At 41.6% G+C, this 15894-nt stretch overlaps 1 protein-coding gene across 1 annotated transcript; it reads left to right on the plus strand.

The window, feature by feature from the left end:
* Positions 1–1827: 1827 nt before the first annotated feature.
* Positions 1828–15009, plus strand: LOC138976233 (nicotinate-nucleotide pyrophosphorylase [carboxylating]-like). The gene is made up of 3 exons (XM_070349066.1): positions 1828–2506; positions 10386–10517; positions 12581–15009. The coding sequence occupies exons 1-3, from the start codon at positions 1928–1930 to the stop codon at positions 12797–12799; spliced, it is 930 nt and encodes a 309-aa protein (XP_070205167.1). The 5' UTR covers positions 1828–1927; the 3' UTR covers positions 12800–15009.
* Positions 15010–15894: the final 885 nt, after the last annotated feature.

The following is a 15894-nucleotide window of genomic DNA, read 5'->3' on the forward strand; positions in this document are numbered from 1 at the left end:
TAATTAATTCTGAGGATGAGAGTACAGTCTCGCTTTGGCAAAGGGTGTAAGAATACGCTCTGTGGAAAAGTTAGCGCACTCCAGGAGTGCGCTAACAGATTTAAGCGCATCGCCATTAGCCAATCAACTGGTTCACATCAGTCATGTGACACCAGTACTTACTGACAATTATTATTATTATTAATATTATTATCATTATCACTATTATTCTCATTACTAATGCACATTAAGTGCGCTCACCCCCCCCTCCTCCTCCCCCCCCCCCCCAAAAAAAAATCTTTGTTTTCTCCCTCTTGTCTCTGTACCTGTGTCCTTTTTATCTTTCACCATCTCTCACAAATAACACCAACCACACCCCACCCCCACCCCCCCCCCCCACACACACACACACACACAAACACACACACATCTCCTCTCTCTCTTCTGGTCTAGTTACTGTGCCGACTGTGTGTATGTCTTCGGTGTTATCTTCGTGGGTTTCTTTGTACGTCTCGTTCTTAACCCTTCATCGAACGATGCACTGTATGTAAGTGCCGTCCTCACAAAGAGGATTTCTAACCTGCAACTCATCGAAATCGTATCCTAGTCACTCTTCTTTACATCTACACCAAGATAAAGGGAGGTAAAGCTAGCTAACAAACAAACAACTGTTCCTGCACTTTTTGATTGTTTTGTCATGCTTTACAACTTATTTTAATTTATTTTTTAATCATTTTTTTAAATTAATTTTACTAGAACGGTAGCATATCAACAACATTCGGCTTAAAAAGGCTTGTTCATCCTGTGAGGACGCAAGACTTCAAGTTTGTCCAAATAAATACATGCTGAAAAGTATGTTGTTTCTTTGCCCTGTGAAGTAATGAACATGTCCATTGTTCTGTGCTGCAAAGTGCAGAATGTCATTTAATTTTAACTTTGATATGCTTAACTCGGAACATGGCGATATGCTCATTTGCACCTCGTGTCCATGGGTGTAGTCGGGGCTTCCATCCCCAACCGAGCGGGTCCCCAGGTGGTGGATAGGGGAACGGCCCCAGGGGGGTCAGCTGCGAATCAGAATAAGCAGCCAAACGGGTAGCGTTCACACACACACACACACACACCGTGGCACACAGAGGAATGACTGGCTCCGCATCCGACTGACTGTTGGAACGAATGACTCCGTATCCGACATTGTCGGACATGGAGCCACGGCCTTAGGATAGCTCTCCTATAACGCGTCTTAGCACTTATATACTTGATTTTTATATTTCTAGTTAGTTCATCGTCAGTTCTTACATTATACAAAATTTCAAACTTCAGTGATAAAATTTACGATAGCTAAGACGCGTTATAGGAGAGCTATCCAAAGGCCGTGGCTCCATGTCCGACAATCGTCGGATTTGAGAGTAGTGCATTAGCTCTCCTTAAACTCGTCATAACTTCCGTATTTTTTATCATTGAAGTTTGAAATTTTGTATTATGTGAGAATGGACGATGAACTAACTAGAAATATAAAAATAAAGTATATAAGTGCTATGGTTCAAGCTGGCGCGTGCTGGCGCGTGCTAGCGCGTGCTAGCGCGTGCTGGCGCGTAGTTTAGGCGGACCCAGATTATCTAATTACACAAAACTGATAACTTGTAAATAATTATTGTGAAATATCAGAAACATGCTGATAAAATAAGATACTTTTTATTTATGAGGGTAATATGATATAAAAAAAACATGGTTTTTTTACAATCAGCCCTTGCCCATATTTTCGATTTGAGCTTGATACTAAGATATTTTGATAAGAAAACAAATATTTGTATGTGCTGTGGTAAATTTATCACGCTTGCGCAGATGGTTGTGGCAGACGACAGAAGACGTGCGGAGTTGTAGTGTGTGGTTTGTGGTGTGAGGTCTGTTCGTTTCTAAGGCAACTGTTTGAGATTTACCGCACGAGATGGCAGCAGGGAACGGCATTTTAGACAGGATTTATAATCCAACAGTTGCACATGTCTTGAATCCTGCATCTTTGCGTCATTTGGCCAGGGAATGGTTGAAGGAGGACACTCCGAGCTTCGATTTTGCAGGCTTCGTAGTTGGAGAAAAGGAGGAATCCGCAGTTATTTTGATCAAAAGTCCTGGCGTGCTTGCTGGATGCCCATTCGTAGACTCAATTTTCAAAGAACTTGACTGCAAAGTAGAGTGGCTTGAGACAGAAGGTTGCTGGCTGGAACCGACGAAAGTCGTAGCACGGGTCAGTGGCAAAGTGCGACATCTTTTGTTGGGAGAAAGAGTATCCCTGAACTGTCTTTGCAGAGCGAGTGGTATAGCTACCTACTGCAAGAAATTGCAGAAAATCGCTGATAGTTGCCAGTGGGAAGGAGAGCTGGCAGGGACCAGGAAAACGACTCCAGGTTTCCGAATGGTGGAGAAATATGCCCTGCTTGTTGGTGGTGTGTCAACACATCGATATGATTTATCATCCATGATCATGTTGAAAGACAATCACATCTGGACAGCTGGCAGTATAGCACAGGTTTGTATGTTTTGTTAAACTGGTAGGGTTTTAGTAAATGATCCAATTACAGTCAGTTATTGTACATAGTGACTAATATTATACTAATAATCAGTTGCTTTAATTACGCACATTGGAACAAATAAGTATGTGTTCTCTTTTTTTCCTACTGGCAAAGCACACACATGCATGTGAACATGCATATGAAACACTCCCCTTGTCTAAGATCCAGTCTTATTTATGTATATATATTGAAAGGAGTGCTCAGACTGTATATATATATATATATGTATTTAAAGGAGTGCTCAGACTGTATATTTTAAAGGAGTCCTCAGACTGTATATTATGAGTTATCTATCTATATACAACTAGTGTCTGTCTGTCTGTCTGTTCGCGATGCACGGCCAAAGTTCTCGGTGGATCTTTTTCAAATTTGGACACCGTAAAGGCGTATTCAGCTACACCCCGGACACAACCTCATCGATGAGATATTTCAACACGTGCTCTCAGCGCGCAGCGCTGTGCGCGCTGAACCGATTTTTTTTGTGTGGTTGTTGTTGTTGTCGGGATCCACTACCAGTAACTCTTCCTTGTTGTCGGGATCCACTACCAGTAACTCTTCCTTATCTTCTCCAGTGTTTTCAGCCGCGATTATCTCCCTTCCTCCGTCAATCCATATTCCCGTTACTCTTTTTAGAATGTCACGATTGCACCCGTAAGTTGTTCTTACTGTAAAAGTAAAAAGGTCGAATCAATTTATAGGCACGCGAAAAATACACTGTCATCTATCTCTATATATTTATAGATATAGATATACATATATATATACGGCTTCTCTGTGTGTGTTTGTGTGTGTGTGTGGGCAACACCTGTGGATTGTAGAGTTCTGTTTGTGATGTGGTCTTGCGGCATTGGTGTGTCAGTAAGTTCAAGCCTTCCTTCGAGAAGCCATAACAGTTAATCTCAATCCCGTTTGAGTGGACTTCGCCTTCAAAGGTGATTGTGGTGTTTAGGCACTCAGTTACATTTGGCGTCGTCGACAGCGATGGGACTCGACATGAAATGTTCAGGCCACTGAATCATTTTCGTGCTGTTCCCATTCCACCTGGGAGTGACCTAAGTTCATTCAAAGGGGGTCGAGTGTGACAGGGAGACTACCGTCGCCCTTCACAGCAGACTCTGCAGAGTTGTTCGCCTTAGAAGTTGTGGGCTTTCCTTGCATGTACCCGTAACTTACTGTAAAAGTGAAAAGGTCGAATCAATTTATAGCCACGCGAAAAATCCACTGTCATCTATCTCTATATATTTATAGATATAGATAGATATATACGGCTTCTGTGTGTGTGTGTGTGTGTGTGTGTGTGGAGGCAACACCTGTGGATTGTAGAGTTCTGTTTGTGATGGGGTCTGGCGACTTTTGGCTGTCTGTATGTTCTGGCATTTGAGAAGCCATAACAGATAATATAGGGCTTAGAAATAAGCTCTAAAATTCTCAATCCCGTTTGACAGGACTTCGCCTTCAAAGGTGATTGTGGTGAACCGCCACGCTGGCTGTCTCTGTCTCGCGATTCACCCCGGCGAAGCCGCGTATTCCTCTAGTTTCTAATATGCTGACTGTTAGCAAATGATAACAAGACATGTCGAGAAAAAAGATATCAAGCATGAGCCTTTTAGGCGAATGCTGATATCGTTTGTGAGACATGTCTGTTATCATTTGCTAACAGTCAGTATTAGAAATAACGGTTTTATTACAGTTTAATTCGACCAAAAGAAATTTCGAAGCGACCCATCGAATTAGACAGAACAGCCGCAATTGGAACTTGAGGGCTTTACCTGATTATGCCTGTCAGTCAAAGAATTCTCATGACCTGAGTCAGCCAATCAGATTAACACACCTGACGTGATGAATATTCACAGGTCAAATGCCTTTGACACACAACAATCTCACAAGATAAACCATGTTGAACATGCGTTTCGGTTTCTTCTCTTTTTCTCGTTGAACAGAGAGCGACAGATTTAGAACCGACTCCAGACGGATGGGAAATGACGTAAAGATACATTTGATGTAAAGAGAGTGACGCAATTTCACTTGATTTTTGCGAACTTTGATCATTTAGATTTCAAGTGAGCGGTCGGCATTGCACACTCAGGCGATGGGCGGTGCCTTGCTGTTCCGTAACGCACCCACCGACAAAACTCGCTTTTCTGTATTTTTTAGATAAAGAGAGTATTATCTGACAGCATTTGAAGTGTCATTCTTTAGAATAAATCACGCTGATATTGTTGAATTACATATATTTACTTTGTCTTGTTAATTTTTAGCGTGATAAACAAAAAGGGTCCCTGCCTGAACGTTATAACATTTAGAGGGTCACCTAGAATCCGTCCTGATTGGTCAAAAAGCCATATGGGGCACTGAACTGGTAATAAATGTATTTAAAGGAGTGCTCAGACTTCCACTCCAGGCTTCTTTTTTTTATTCTTTTTTTTTTTTATACAGTTTCATGATCTCATGTCTGACTTAAAAAATCTTTGGGTTTGAAAGCTGTTGATTTTGTTATTAACACCTTGATTCATAAAGTAATACAAGTCACATGGCTTTATGTTGGTCACTCCACAGACAAATACCTCAGCCTTGACAACTCTTGACCACGTACAGCTAGTGTGGTACTTCTGAACACTTAAAGTCTTCAATGTGCTGATCTCTATAAGAATATGAAAGTTGCTTGTTTATGTCAATGCTTGTTATTCTCTCAGGTGCCAGGCGATAGGTTCCGTACAACTCTCACTTACTCCATTACACATGTTGTATGCATAAAGAGCAATTACTTCCCTTTGGTTATTTGATATCCCTGTAGAGTTAAAGCTGTAACAGTTTACTACAGGGTGTTCGGCCTTAAATATCGAACGCAAATGAAGAAAACTAAAGGGCCTAAACCTTTCCCTGACAAGCAAGGAGATTGTGCATGGTGTTTGGCATAATGCATACCAGAATTGTGTGATTCACTTGTAACCTTCAGAGAATGTATGCAACGGCTGGTTGGTTAAGGCTTGTGGTGGAGATTTTTTTCCAATATCAAGGTCAATAATGTGCAGACCTGACCTGTGTTTCTTTAAGGCGAAACATGTTTGCTGCTAGCTGCTCGCGGACCTAGGAAACAAGAGTGTATATGTACCGGTTTGATGGCCGGCTACGCAAGCATTATAAACACCATTGGTTGATACTCAAAAGTCGTCTGCACTGGTCGGTAAACAGCCATGGACAGCTAATCGGATTGGCAGCTACGTGGCCGCCTTTTTTTCTCGCGTATGAAACAACCCCAAAGCTACCTCGCCTTTGCTTGCCTAATCCAGTGTTCCTCGCAGGGAGAATTGCCCAAGAAAAGGTACTTCCTTGCCCCACTTGCGAATTCTCACCTTTATAAAGCACATTCAGCTTCACGTAAACCATCAGTTTCTGGCCACAGACACTGTCAGGCTTTTGCACACAGTACAAACACCCTTTTGTTGAAACACTCACAGCTTGAGAACATCCTAGGTGCCCTCCGTAAAGAGCGAGCAATTTTCAAAGAATTGATTTCATGCAGTCAGAACGGATTTACAATGAGACAAATCGGACGCCTCGTTTTGGCGCTAGAACTAACTTTTAAAATCTAAATAATAAATAGACATCTAAGTGTTACACAAACATTCTTAAATCATAAAAGAATTCTTTTTTCATCAAGACAAGATCAGCATAACTTGAAATTTTGAAAAAATTAAACCCGGAATCAGCTCACGCAAGGTCGTGTGTTCCCAAGCAGACGATTTTTCTGCATAGTGCTTGCTTCTTTGAAGCCAACGCCGCCGATAAGTTTGTGTGACTCGCAGTCGTTTGTTGCATTTTAGATTTAGAGGTACACAATAACGTGCTTTTGCAGATACAGCGAGTCGCATTAAAATCACAAACTGACGACTAAATTGTGAATAAAAGGAAAGTGGATCACACGGGTTCACAATGGCTCAGGGGTAAAATAAACCACGAAATCTGGTGTGTGGTTATGTATGTATGGGGCGATTTATATAGCGCTTGACGTTCTCTAATGGAATTTTTTACTCAATATATCACGCATTCACATCGGCCAGTAAATCTCAAGCCAATTAAGGCGAATATTTACTTTTCACTGCCTATTATTCCAAGTTACACGGGTATTTGGTGGACATTTGTATCTATGCCTATACAATTTTGCCAGGAAAGACCCTTTTGTCAATCGTGGGATCTTTAACGTGCACACCCCAATGTAGTGTACACGAAGGGACCTCGGTTTTTCGTCTCATCCGAAAGACTAGCACTTGAACCCACCGCCTAGGTTAGGAAAGGGGGGAGAAAATTGCTAACGCCCTGACCCGGGGTCGAACTTGCAACCTCTCGCTTCCGAGGCAAGTGCGTTTACCACTCGGCCACCCAGCTAAATAGCCATTCAAGCGAACGGTGTCATTTAATGCTATTAAATGCTATTGCAAGTGTGTTCCATAAGGTTATAAAGAACTGCTTTTTTTCGTGAGAAAGTTTAAATTGTTCTGTACACCATTTGAGGCAGACTGCGGCTTTAAAGAAACAGGGGACTGCAAATTATTCCCTTTTATGTGTGCATGCAAGCACAAGCCAATGCACGAAAAAGATTCTGTAATCAGTATGTCAGAGTTTGGTGGGTTATAAAAACACTCGTCATACATCCCCCACAATTGGAGTAATTGACTGCCTAAATGTGGGGGGGGGGGGGGAGGGGGCGGGGGTGTAAAGCCAAACAGGTCAAAGTCCACTTGTGCCAATATCCACATTACACACACACGCACACATCAATAGGATTTGTTGCAAACAGTCGGGTTTCTCCCTGTCACACACGCAGAACAACACACAAATGACCATTGTGACAATAATTAAAATTTCTCAAAGGAACACACCACACTGTTGCGTCACTGAATTCATAGGAATGTAAGTAATTTGTTCAAAGTAAGTACCCTTGGCTCAATAAAAAATTATTTTCTCTCCTTTGACTGAGGTACTGAATGTGGGTCAGAAGTAGTGCTAGCAGAGTGTTGTTCGCAATGTCGAGACTAACATGCATAGGTTATGTTAAAAGCTACGTCACTCCTGTAGAAAAAGAACACGCTTATACAAGGATCGTCACTCCTGTAGAAATAATGAAAGAACACGCTTATACAAGGATCGTGTTGATTGACGCACAATTTTTGCGTTATTGATTTGCTTAAAAAGTCCCTGACGAAATATAGGTCCCTGCTGACGCTTTTATTTTCATACGAACGCTAATGGCAGTATATATATATATATGAAAATTATAGGCCTTTTTTCAGAAGTTTCTTCAATGCTAATCCTGTGTGGAAAAATGTATACCCTGTTGGCTTTCAGGACATATCAAATACAGTGGAACCTCCGTTTTAAGACACCCCAATTTAAGTCTTCCTCCCTTTTAAGACCCTTAATTTATTCTCAGACTGTTTGTTCATAACCTCTGTAAATTTACCCACATTTTAAGACTCCCTACTTGTTAAGACCAGTGATTTTCTCAGATTTTTGGAGGTCTTCAAAGGGGCGTTCCACTGTACATTTGCAGCTGTTCTGCGATTATTTTGCATCTCTGGCAATGCCTGTACACAGATCTTTTACAAATGGTTGTTCCGACATGAAAAAGTCAAAACAATTTGCAAAAAATAGGGCTCCCTGATGCATGCCTGACTCATGTGTGTGTGTGTGTGTGTGTTTAAGAGCTGACTAGTGCAATCACTGCTTATATATACAGTGGAACCCCCTTTTTAAGACCCCCCCCCCCCAAATTAAGACTCCCTCCGTTTTAAGACCTTAATGTTTTTTTCAGAATTTCTGTTCAGAACCTGTGTAAATTTACCCCCATTTTAAGACCCCCTCCTTAAATTTAAGACCTGATTTTCTCAGATTAACCCCTTGACTGCCTTAGGACGGGTATACCCGTCCTGCACTTGTGCATTATTTCCATGATTAGATACTAAAAACAGATTCTTGGTTGAATTTCTTTTAAAAATAACATAGGTTTTACTTTTCTACCTACTGCCAGTTTGGAGCTAGAATTTTTTGTGAATTATTACACCCCGAACTCCAATATTCCCTGGCAGTCAGGAAGTCTTGATTGGCAGCGAAAGGGTTAATGGAGATCTAAAAAAGGGGTTCCATTGTGCACTACTTGCATTATGTGCAGCCAGGTTCTAGTTGTGTACCTAAGTAACATTCTTGTTATTTTTTGAGTCACTTGAGAAAAAGTGACTCTATGTAATCGGTCAGTGTTAGTCTGTCCGGCCGGCCGTCCGGCCGTCCGGCCGTCCGTAGACACCACCTTAACGTTGGACTTTTCTCGGAAACTATCAAAGCGATCGGGCTCATATTTTGTTTAGTCGTGACCTCCAATGACCTCTACACTTTAACGATGGTTTCGTTGACCTTTGACCTTTTTCAAGGTCACAGGTCAGCGTCAAAGGAAAAATTAGACATTTTATATCTTTGACAAAGTTCATCGGATGTGATTGAAACTTTGTAGGATTATTCTTTACATTAAAGTATTTACATCTGTAGCCTTTTACGAACGTTATCAGAAAAACAAGGGAGATAACTAGCCTTTTCTGTTCGGCAACACACAACTTAACGTTGGGCTTTTCTCGGAAACTATAAAAGTGACCGGGCTCAAATTTTATGTGAACGTGACTCATTGTGTTGTGAATAGCAATTTCTTCCTGTCCATCTGATGCCTCATATAATATTCAGAACTGCGAAAGTGACTCGATCGAGCGTTTGCTCTTGTTTTTATGTTGAACGTGTCTTGGGACAATTTGTGCTTTGAATCAAAATTGGAGTAACTGAGAAATGAATTATTGATGAGAAATTTGATCAGGCATTCGTTGGAGGGAATTAAGTGGCTTCTTTTCCCTGCCCTCGGTCCCACCCAGTTGTTGTTTTTAAGGGGGGGGGGGGGGGGGAGAGATATATATAAAGATAATAATAATTTTGCTATGGGTAGTTGTTAATTACAGTGTCAGTGGAACCTCCATTTTAAGACCTGAAAAAAATCTGACAAAATCAGGTCTTAAAAAGGAGGGGGTCTTAAAATGGGGGTACATTTACACAGGTTTTTAACAGAATGTCTGAGGAGACGTAGGTCTTAAAAGGGAGGGAGTCTTAAATTTGGAGGTCTTTGAAAGGGGCGGGGGGGGGGGGGGGGGGATGGGGTTCACTGTATAGCAGATGATTGATGAAGGAACTTGTGTGTGTGAACCTTCAACACACTCAGGCAGAAAGTCAAACTCATTTACATTCCTGCGCGGTTTTCTATTGTGGAAGCAAGTACAGTATAAGGCCTTTCAAGAGAAGGTATTCAATAAATTCAGCCTCCCAAGAGGTCATGCATTCAGAGAGTGAAAAGCAAGACAGCCTGGTGTCTTTTTGAAGTAGAGTGTTGTATGGGTGTGAATTTGTATGGACAGGCACCTAGGCTTTGGCTGTTACGTTTGCTTTGCAACTGTTCAATTGCAGAATTCACTGCTCAGATATTTTGGACACGCAGATGAAATGTGTTGATTTTGCATGTCCATTTGAATTAAAATTGTAAATGAATTGTGCATGATTTTCGTAATTGCTGTTTAATTGACAGTGAACTGATCAGTATGACACACTTAGACTCTCTCTCTCGCTATCACCCATTTTTTGTCTCCAAAACTAAACATTCGTCCTCTCTCTCTCTCTCTCTCTCTCTCTCTCTCTCTCTCTCTCTCTCTCTCTCTCCCCCCTGAGTGTTGCAGTCTGGAAGAAGCTCTAAAAAAAAAATTAAAATGCTGACAATGTAATAAAAACAATGTCTAAATCGTATTGTTACAGGCTGTGAAAGATGCGCATGTGGTTGGCGGGTTCTCCACCAAGATCGAAGTGGAATGTCGCAGTCTGGAAGAAGCCGTGGAAGCAATGGAGGCAGGAAGTGATGTCATCATGCTGGATAATTTCTCACCAGAGGTATAATAATCATACCAGCTGTGATACAGTGGAACACCCTTTCCCTTTGAAGGCCACTCCCATCTAAGACTTTTCCCCTCATTTAAGATCTAACCTGGGCGGGGATGTAGCTCAGTCGGTAGCGCGCTGGATTTGTATCCAGTTGGCCGCTGTCAGCGTGAGTTCGTCCCCACGTTCGGTGAGAGATTTATTTCTCAGAGTCAACTTTTTGTGCAGACTCTCCTCGGTGTCCGAACACCCCCGTGTGTACACGCAAGCGCAAGACCAAGTGCGCACGAAAAAGATCCTGTAATCCATGTCAGAGTTCGGTGGGTTATAGAAACACGAATATACCCAGCATGCTTCCTCCGAAAGCGGCGTTATGGCTGCCTAAATGGCGGGGTAAAAACGGTCATACACGTAAAAGCCGTGGGAGTTTCAGCCCATGAACGAACAAACAAACAAACAAAGACCTAATGCTTTTTCAGATGGCCCGGTAGCTCAGTTGGTATAGCTAGAAGTAGAAGTAGAACGGTGGACTTCTGATTCGCTGACCATGAGTTTGAATTTGGACCTGCCTGCAAGCACAGACACATATACACATGGATGCATATATGTGTGTATACACGCACACACCAACACACACACTAAAACATTTAATTCAGTTTAATAATAGCACATTGTTACTTGCAATGTTTTTGACAGGGGTTAATGGGGGGGGGGGGGGGGGAGAGAGAAGGGTGACAGGGGCATGTGACACTACAAGTACTGTTATTTCATTTTGTATCGATTGAACATTCGATTTCTTTTCTTTTAGCCATGGGATGTCAGAGTCCGACAAAAATTCATACTTAGGCGGCTAGCCGAGTCTACAAAATAATGCATGTTTGTGTGCATTCAATCATAAATACTAAAAGGAATTCTAACCAGAATCGATCGATACATGAATAGAGAATAATACATGGCTTGCTGTGTCATACCAGATTTACACGTTGCTCTTTTTAAATATTCAACTGCGAGCGAAAACGATCTGTTCAATATTTTAAAGAACAAAAAGCCATGTAATATTCTGTTTATTCTACATACTGTACTTACATGCCTTCAGCTCCAAACATCCCTGAGTCAACGCCCACAAATTGAAGACACTTCTAATGGAACCTGGATCTCTTCCAATGCCTCGTGCAATCTTTGACATCAAAGCAAAGTAACGTCACTCTGGAAAGTATTGCGTGACATTATTGTCCTTAAAATTCTTCCATCATGCGAAAACGTGTTCCCAGCTTGACGTTTGTCTGGGTGACTTTGACATCATGCGCAATGGAAAAGCAGGTCCCTGCCAGATTCATTTGACATGACCTCATTTACATGATATACACTCGTGTGGTTTGAACGATATTGTTATCTCATGAGTGATCTCTTTCACGTATGTAGGATAAATGTTATTTGTATTCTTGACCAAAATATGACATTTTACACAAATCTTGAGAGTCATTGTTCACCTCTACCGCTAGTGCGGTCCAGGAGGAACACTGACTGTCTCAATCTGTGTAAAATGTCATATTTTGGTCAGCAATACAAATAACCATATAGCCTGGACCGCCAACTCGTCACGTGACCCTTCGAGGTTACGACGCTCGACTTTCAGGGGCGCTTAGCGTCCGGTTTGAAAGGCCAGCGATTCGAAGACAGTGAAAAGAAAGCACGCTCCAGTTATTTGTGACAATGGGAGGTGACAATGAACTGGATTTTCCAAAACTCCAAACTAAACTTAACAAAACTCATCGAAAAACATGTTCCATATGCACTTTAGCTGAGTTTATTTTAGCATTTTCAGAACTTACCTCGGCAACTTCGTCCATGTTTACAATCGACTCCGGATATGACATCCCCCTGATATCTGAAAGGCCATGTAAGCGTAGGTTCCTAAATGCGAGAGGCCGCTACCTCGTAATAGAGAGAAAGAGCGGAGAGAGAGCTAGTTGGCGGTCCAGGATAAATGGTCTATGAAATAACGTATAATATTGGCATCCAGCAACATCCACAAATACCTGTCTATACCCTAACTTCCTTTCTTTATATGGTAGGCACTGAAGAAAGCATCAGCAGACCTGAAGCAACAGTTCCCGAAGGTGATAATTGAGGCCAGTGGGGGGATAACTGAGGACAACCTGGCTCGCTACTGCATTCCAAACGTGGATGTTATCTCCCTAAGCAGACTGGTGCAGGGCTACAGTATTGTCGACCTGTCCATGAAGATACAGAAAGAGGGGAGAGACCCACAGAATCCCACTGTCAATTTATAGACGTATACATGTACATGTATGATGATTTTTTGTCTTGAGAATAGAGTTGGGACTTTAGTTAGACATTCAGACCTGCGCAGTGGCCTAGTGGATAAGACATCAGCCTTCTAATCGGAAGGTCGTGAGTTAAAATCCCTGCCGCGGCCGCCTGGTGGGTTAAGGGTGGAGATTTTTCTGATCTCCCAGGTCTACTTATGTGCAGACCTGCTAGTGCCTTATCCCCCTTCATGTGTACACGCAAGCACAAGTCCACGTGCGCACGAAAAAGATCCTGTAATCCATGTCAGAGTTCGGTGGGTTATAGAAACACAAAAATACCCAGCATGCTTCTCCTGAAAGCGGCGTATGGCTGCCTGAATGGCAAGGTAAAAACGGTTATACACGTCAAAACCCACTCATACAAAAACATAAGTGAGCGTGGGAGTTTCAGCCCATGATTGAAGAAGAAAAAGAAGTTACATTCATGGCAGATACGAGAGACACGTACGTTTTAGACACAGTTATTCAAAGACATATGTACCACTTGTTTGTAGATCTTTATTCTGCCAGAATGATGATAAGTATCTCTCTAATGATAGGTAAAAACTGGTAATTGATTTGTACATGAACGAGCAACTTGAAGGCTCAGTGTTAACAGCGAGACTGTTTTCAGTCATCACCTGCAAGCGGTCTTGCTTTTTTAGCATCCATGATCAAGCTCAGATTTTGCATTAAAAAAGATATCATTCAAATGCGCAACTTAGAAGAAACTGATCTACATGCAAGGTATTTGATATTGAACGGAATTTGTGATAGAGCTGTTAATAACAGTCAGCATTGTTCAGTATTCAGAGATTGCTTATTTTTGTTCAAAGGAATGGTTACCTAACTGAGAACGATTTGAGCTTTAGTTTGGATTTCCCGAAAGTTGTTACGGTAGCTTTGTGATTTTTATTCTCAGCCTTGTCAAACACGCGCACGCACAAACACACACATAGTCACTGCCTAAATTGTTTGATCTGTGATGCCATGTATTTTAAAGAGAGGAGCATTTTTTGAAAGGTTAAATGCGCATACTAGATTTATAGCCATGGTTATTATTATTCCATGTATTTATACGCATATGAGATGATGTCATGATGGATTTCATGTACATGAATCCAGCTGCTAATGTGTATAATGGCCAGTCTTTTCCTGTACAAATGTACATTTGGTATCTTTCTACTGAATTCCTTGCTGCAGGTTTTATGAACGTTTTAATGACAAGGACAGTCAATGAGTCACCTTTTCACATTGTGCACACTTGCAAAGGAAAAAGTTGGTGAACACACATATGTGTGTGGAGAGGCTTATGCATGTACATACTTAACCTTCACTGGATCACGCTTCGGACTACACAGTCCGGATGATGTGGGTCATGTACGACCCATACTTTCCAAAGAAGGATCCAACGTAAAAAGTATGGGTCGTACACGACCCACGCCATCCGAATAAGGATAAACAACGTAAAAGTCCTTACGTAATTCCATATGGGTCGTCCACAACCCACATCATCCGGACTGTGTAGTTCAAATTACGTCATCGTTTATTTGTTTGTTTCCAAAGATAATCTTTCATAAGTTGGGCAATGGAGATTACATAAAGTCTTAATTCAAAACTCCTAATAGTTTCAGAGATATAGAGACGATTTTGTGAGGCTCTGGGTCGTCCACGACCCACGAAGCAGGTTAAATTCTAAAGTCTACTTTTACTTTTGTATAATGAAGCAATGGTTTGATAATGCAATTCTTCCCTGTGGCAGTGTAATGTGTTTATGAGTGAAACGCCTGATTTTTATTCCAGGCTCTTTGATATTTTTCTGACAATTATGTATGTAGAGCAATATTTTGTATCTATTTTTATACTTACATAGGTTAAGAGTGACTCCTTATTTGCTGCAAGTTATTTGCAATATATCATTATAGTTTGCAGTGTTTATTATTCTTTGTTGTAAAACCTGGGGAACAAATTGTTTGCTCAAGTTGGTGCTTGTAAAATTTTGGGGGATTCTTATGGGAAGAAAACCATGAGCACATGAAAAACAACTCTTGTTGTTGTATTTCCCCAGTTTCATATGTACTTTATATTTTGATTTTTGTTTTGGATATTGAAGTTGTATACCAGAAAGAGAGAGAGAGAGAGAGAGAGAGAGAGAGAGAGAGAGAGAGAGAGAGAGAGAGAGAGAGAGAGAGAGAGAGAGAGAGAGAGAGAGAGAGAGAGAGAGAGAGAGAGAGAGAGAGAGAGAGAGAGAGAGAGAGAGAGAGAGAGAGAGAGAGAGAGAGAGAGAGAGAGAGAGAGAGAGAGAGAGAGAGAGAGAGAGATAGTGTGTGTGTGTGTGTTTGTGTTAGCTACATGTGTGTGTGTGTGTTAGCTATGTGTGTGTTTGCTATGTGTGTGTGTGGGTGGGTGTGTGTGTCAGCTATGTGTGTGTTAGCTGTGTGGGTGGGAGTGTGTGTGTCAGCTATGTGTGTGTTAGCTGTGTGGGTGGGTGTGTGTGTTGGTGTGTGTGTGTTAGCTATGTGGGTGTTATAGCTATGTGTGTGTTGGTGTGTGTGTGTTAGCTGTGTGGGTGTGTCAGCTATGTGTGGGTGTGTGTGTGTTAGCTATGTGTGTGTGTGATTTGATGAACCACTTCCTTTTTGAGTGTGGTATCACATTATCCATTTCTTTGATTTCCATATAACTTGTGTAATTTTACTCTTTGTGTCATATCCTGAGCGTTAAAAACGTACAGCACTTTATCAGACATATCCATTGTTATATAATTATAGTTGTGATTCTCATGTATCCAAATGGCAGTAAAATACATTTGTACTTGTCACAATGCGCGGATGCCTGTTTTTCATGTGTGAGGTGTGTGTGTGTGTGTGTGTGTGTGTGTATGAGGATGTTAGAGGGGGGGGGGATGATAAAGATTTATTTGATAAAACATTGAGGGGAGTGGCCAACAGGCCATCGGAAAATAAGGTTGTTGAAATAAATTGTGGTTATACGGCCGGAGAGCTGATGCAACGGAGTAAAAGGTTGTGCTTACTTGAAGCCGTCAGAACACTGTGCTTTGGGACAGTGAGTTCTTT

This window comes from Littorina saxatilis, linkage group LG9 (genome assembly GCF_037325665.1).
Source record: "Littorina saxatilis isolate snail1 linkage group LG9, US_GU_Lsax_2.0, whole genome shotgun sequence".
NCBI lineage: Eukaryota > Metazoa > Mollusca > Gastropoda > Littorinimorpha > Littorinidae > Littorina > Littorina saxatilis.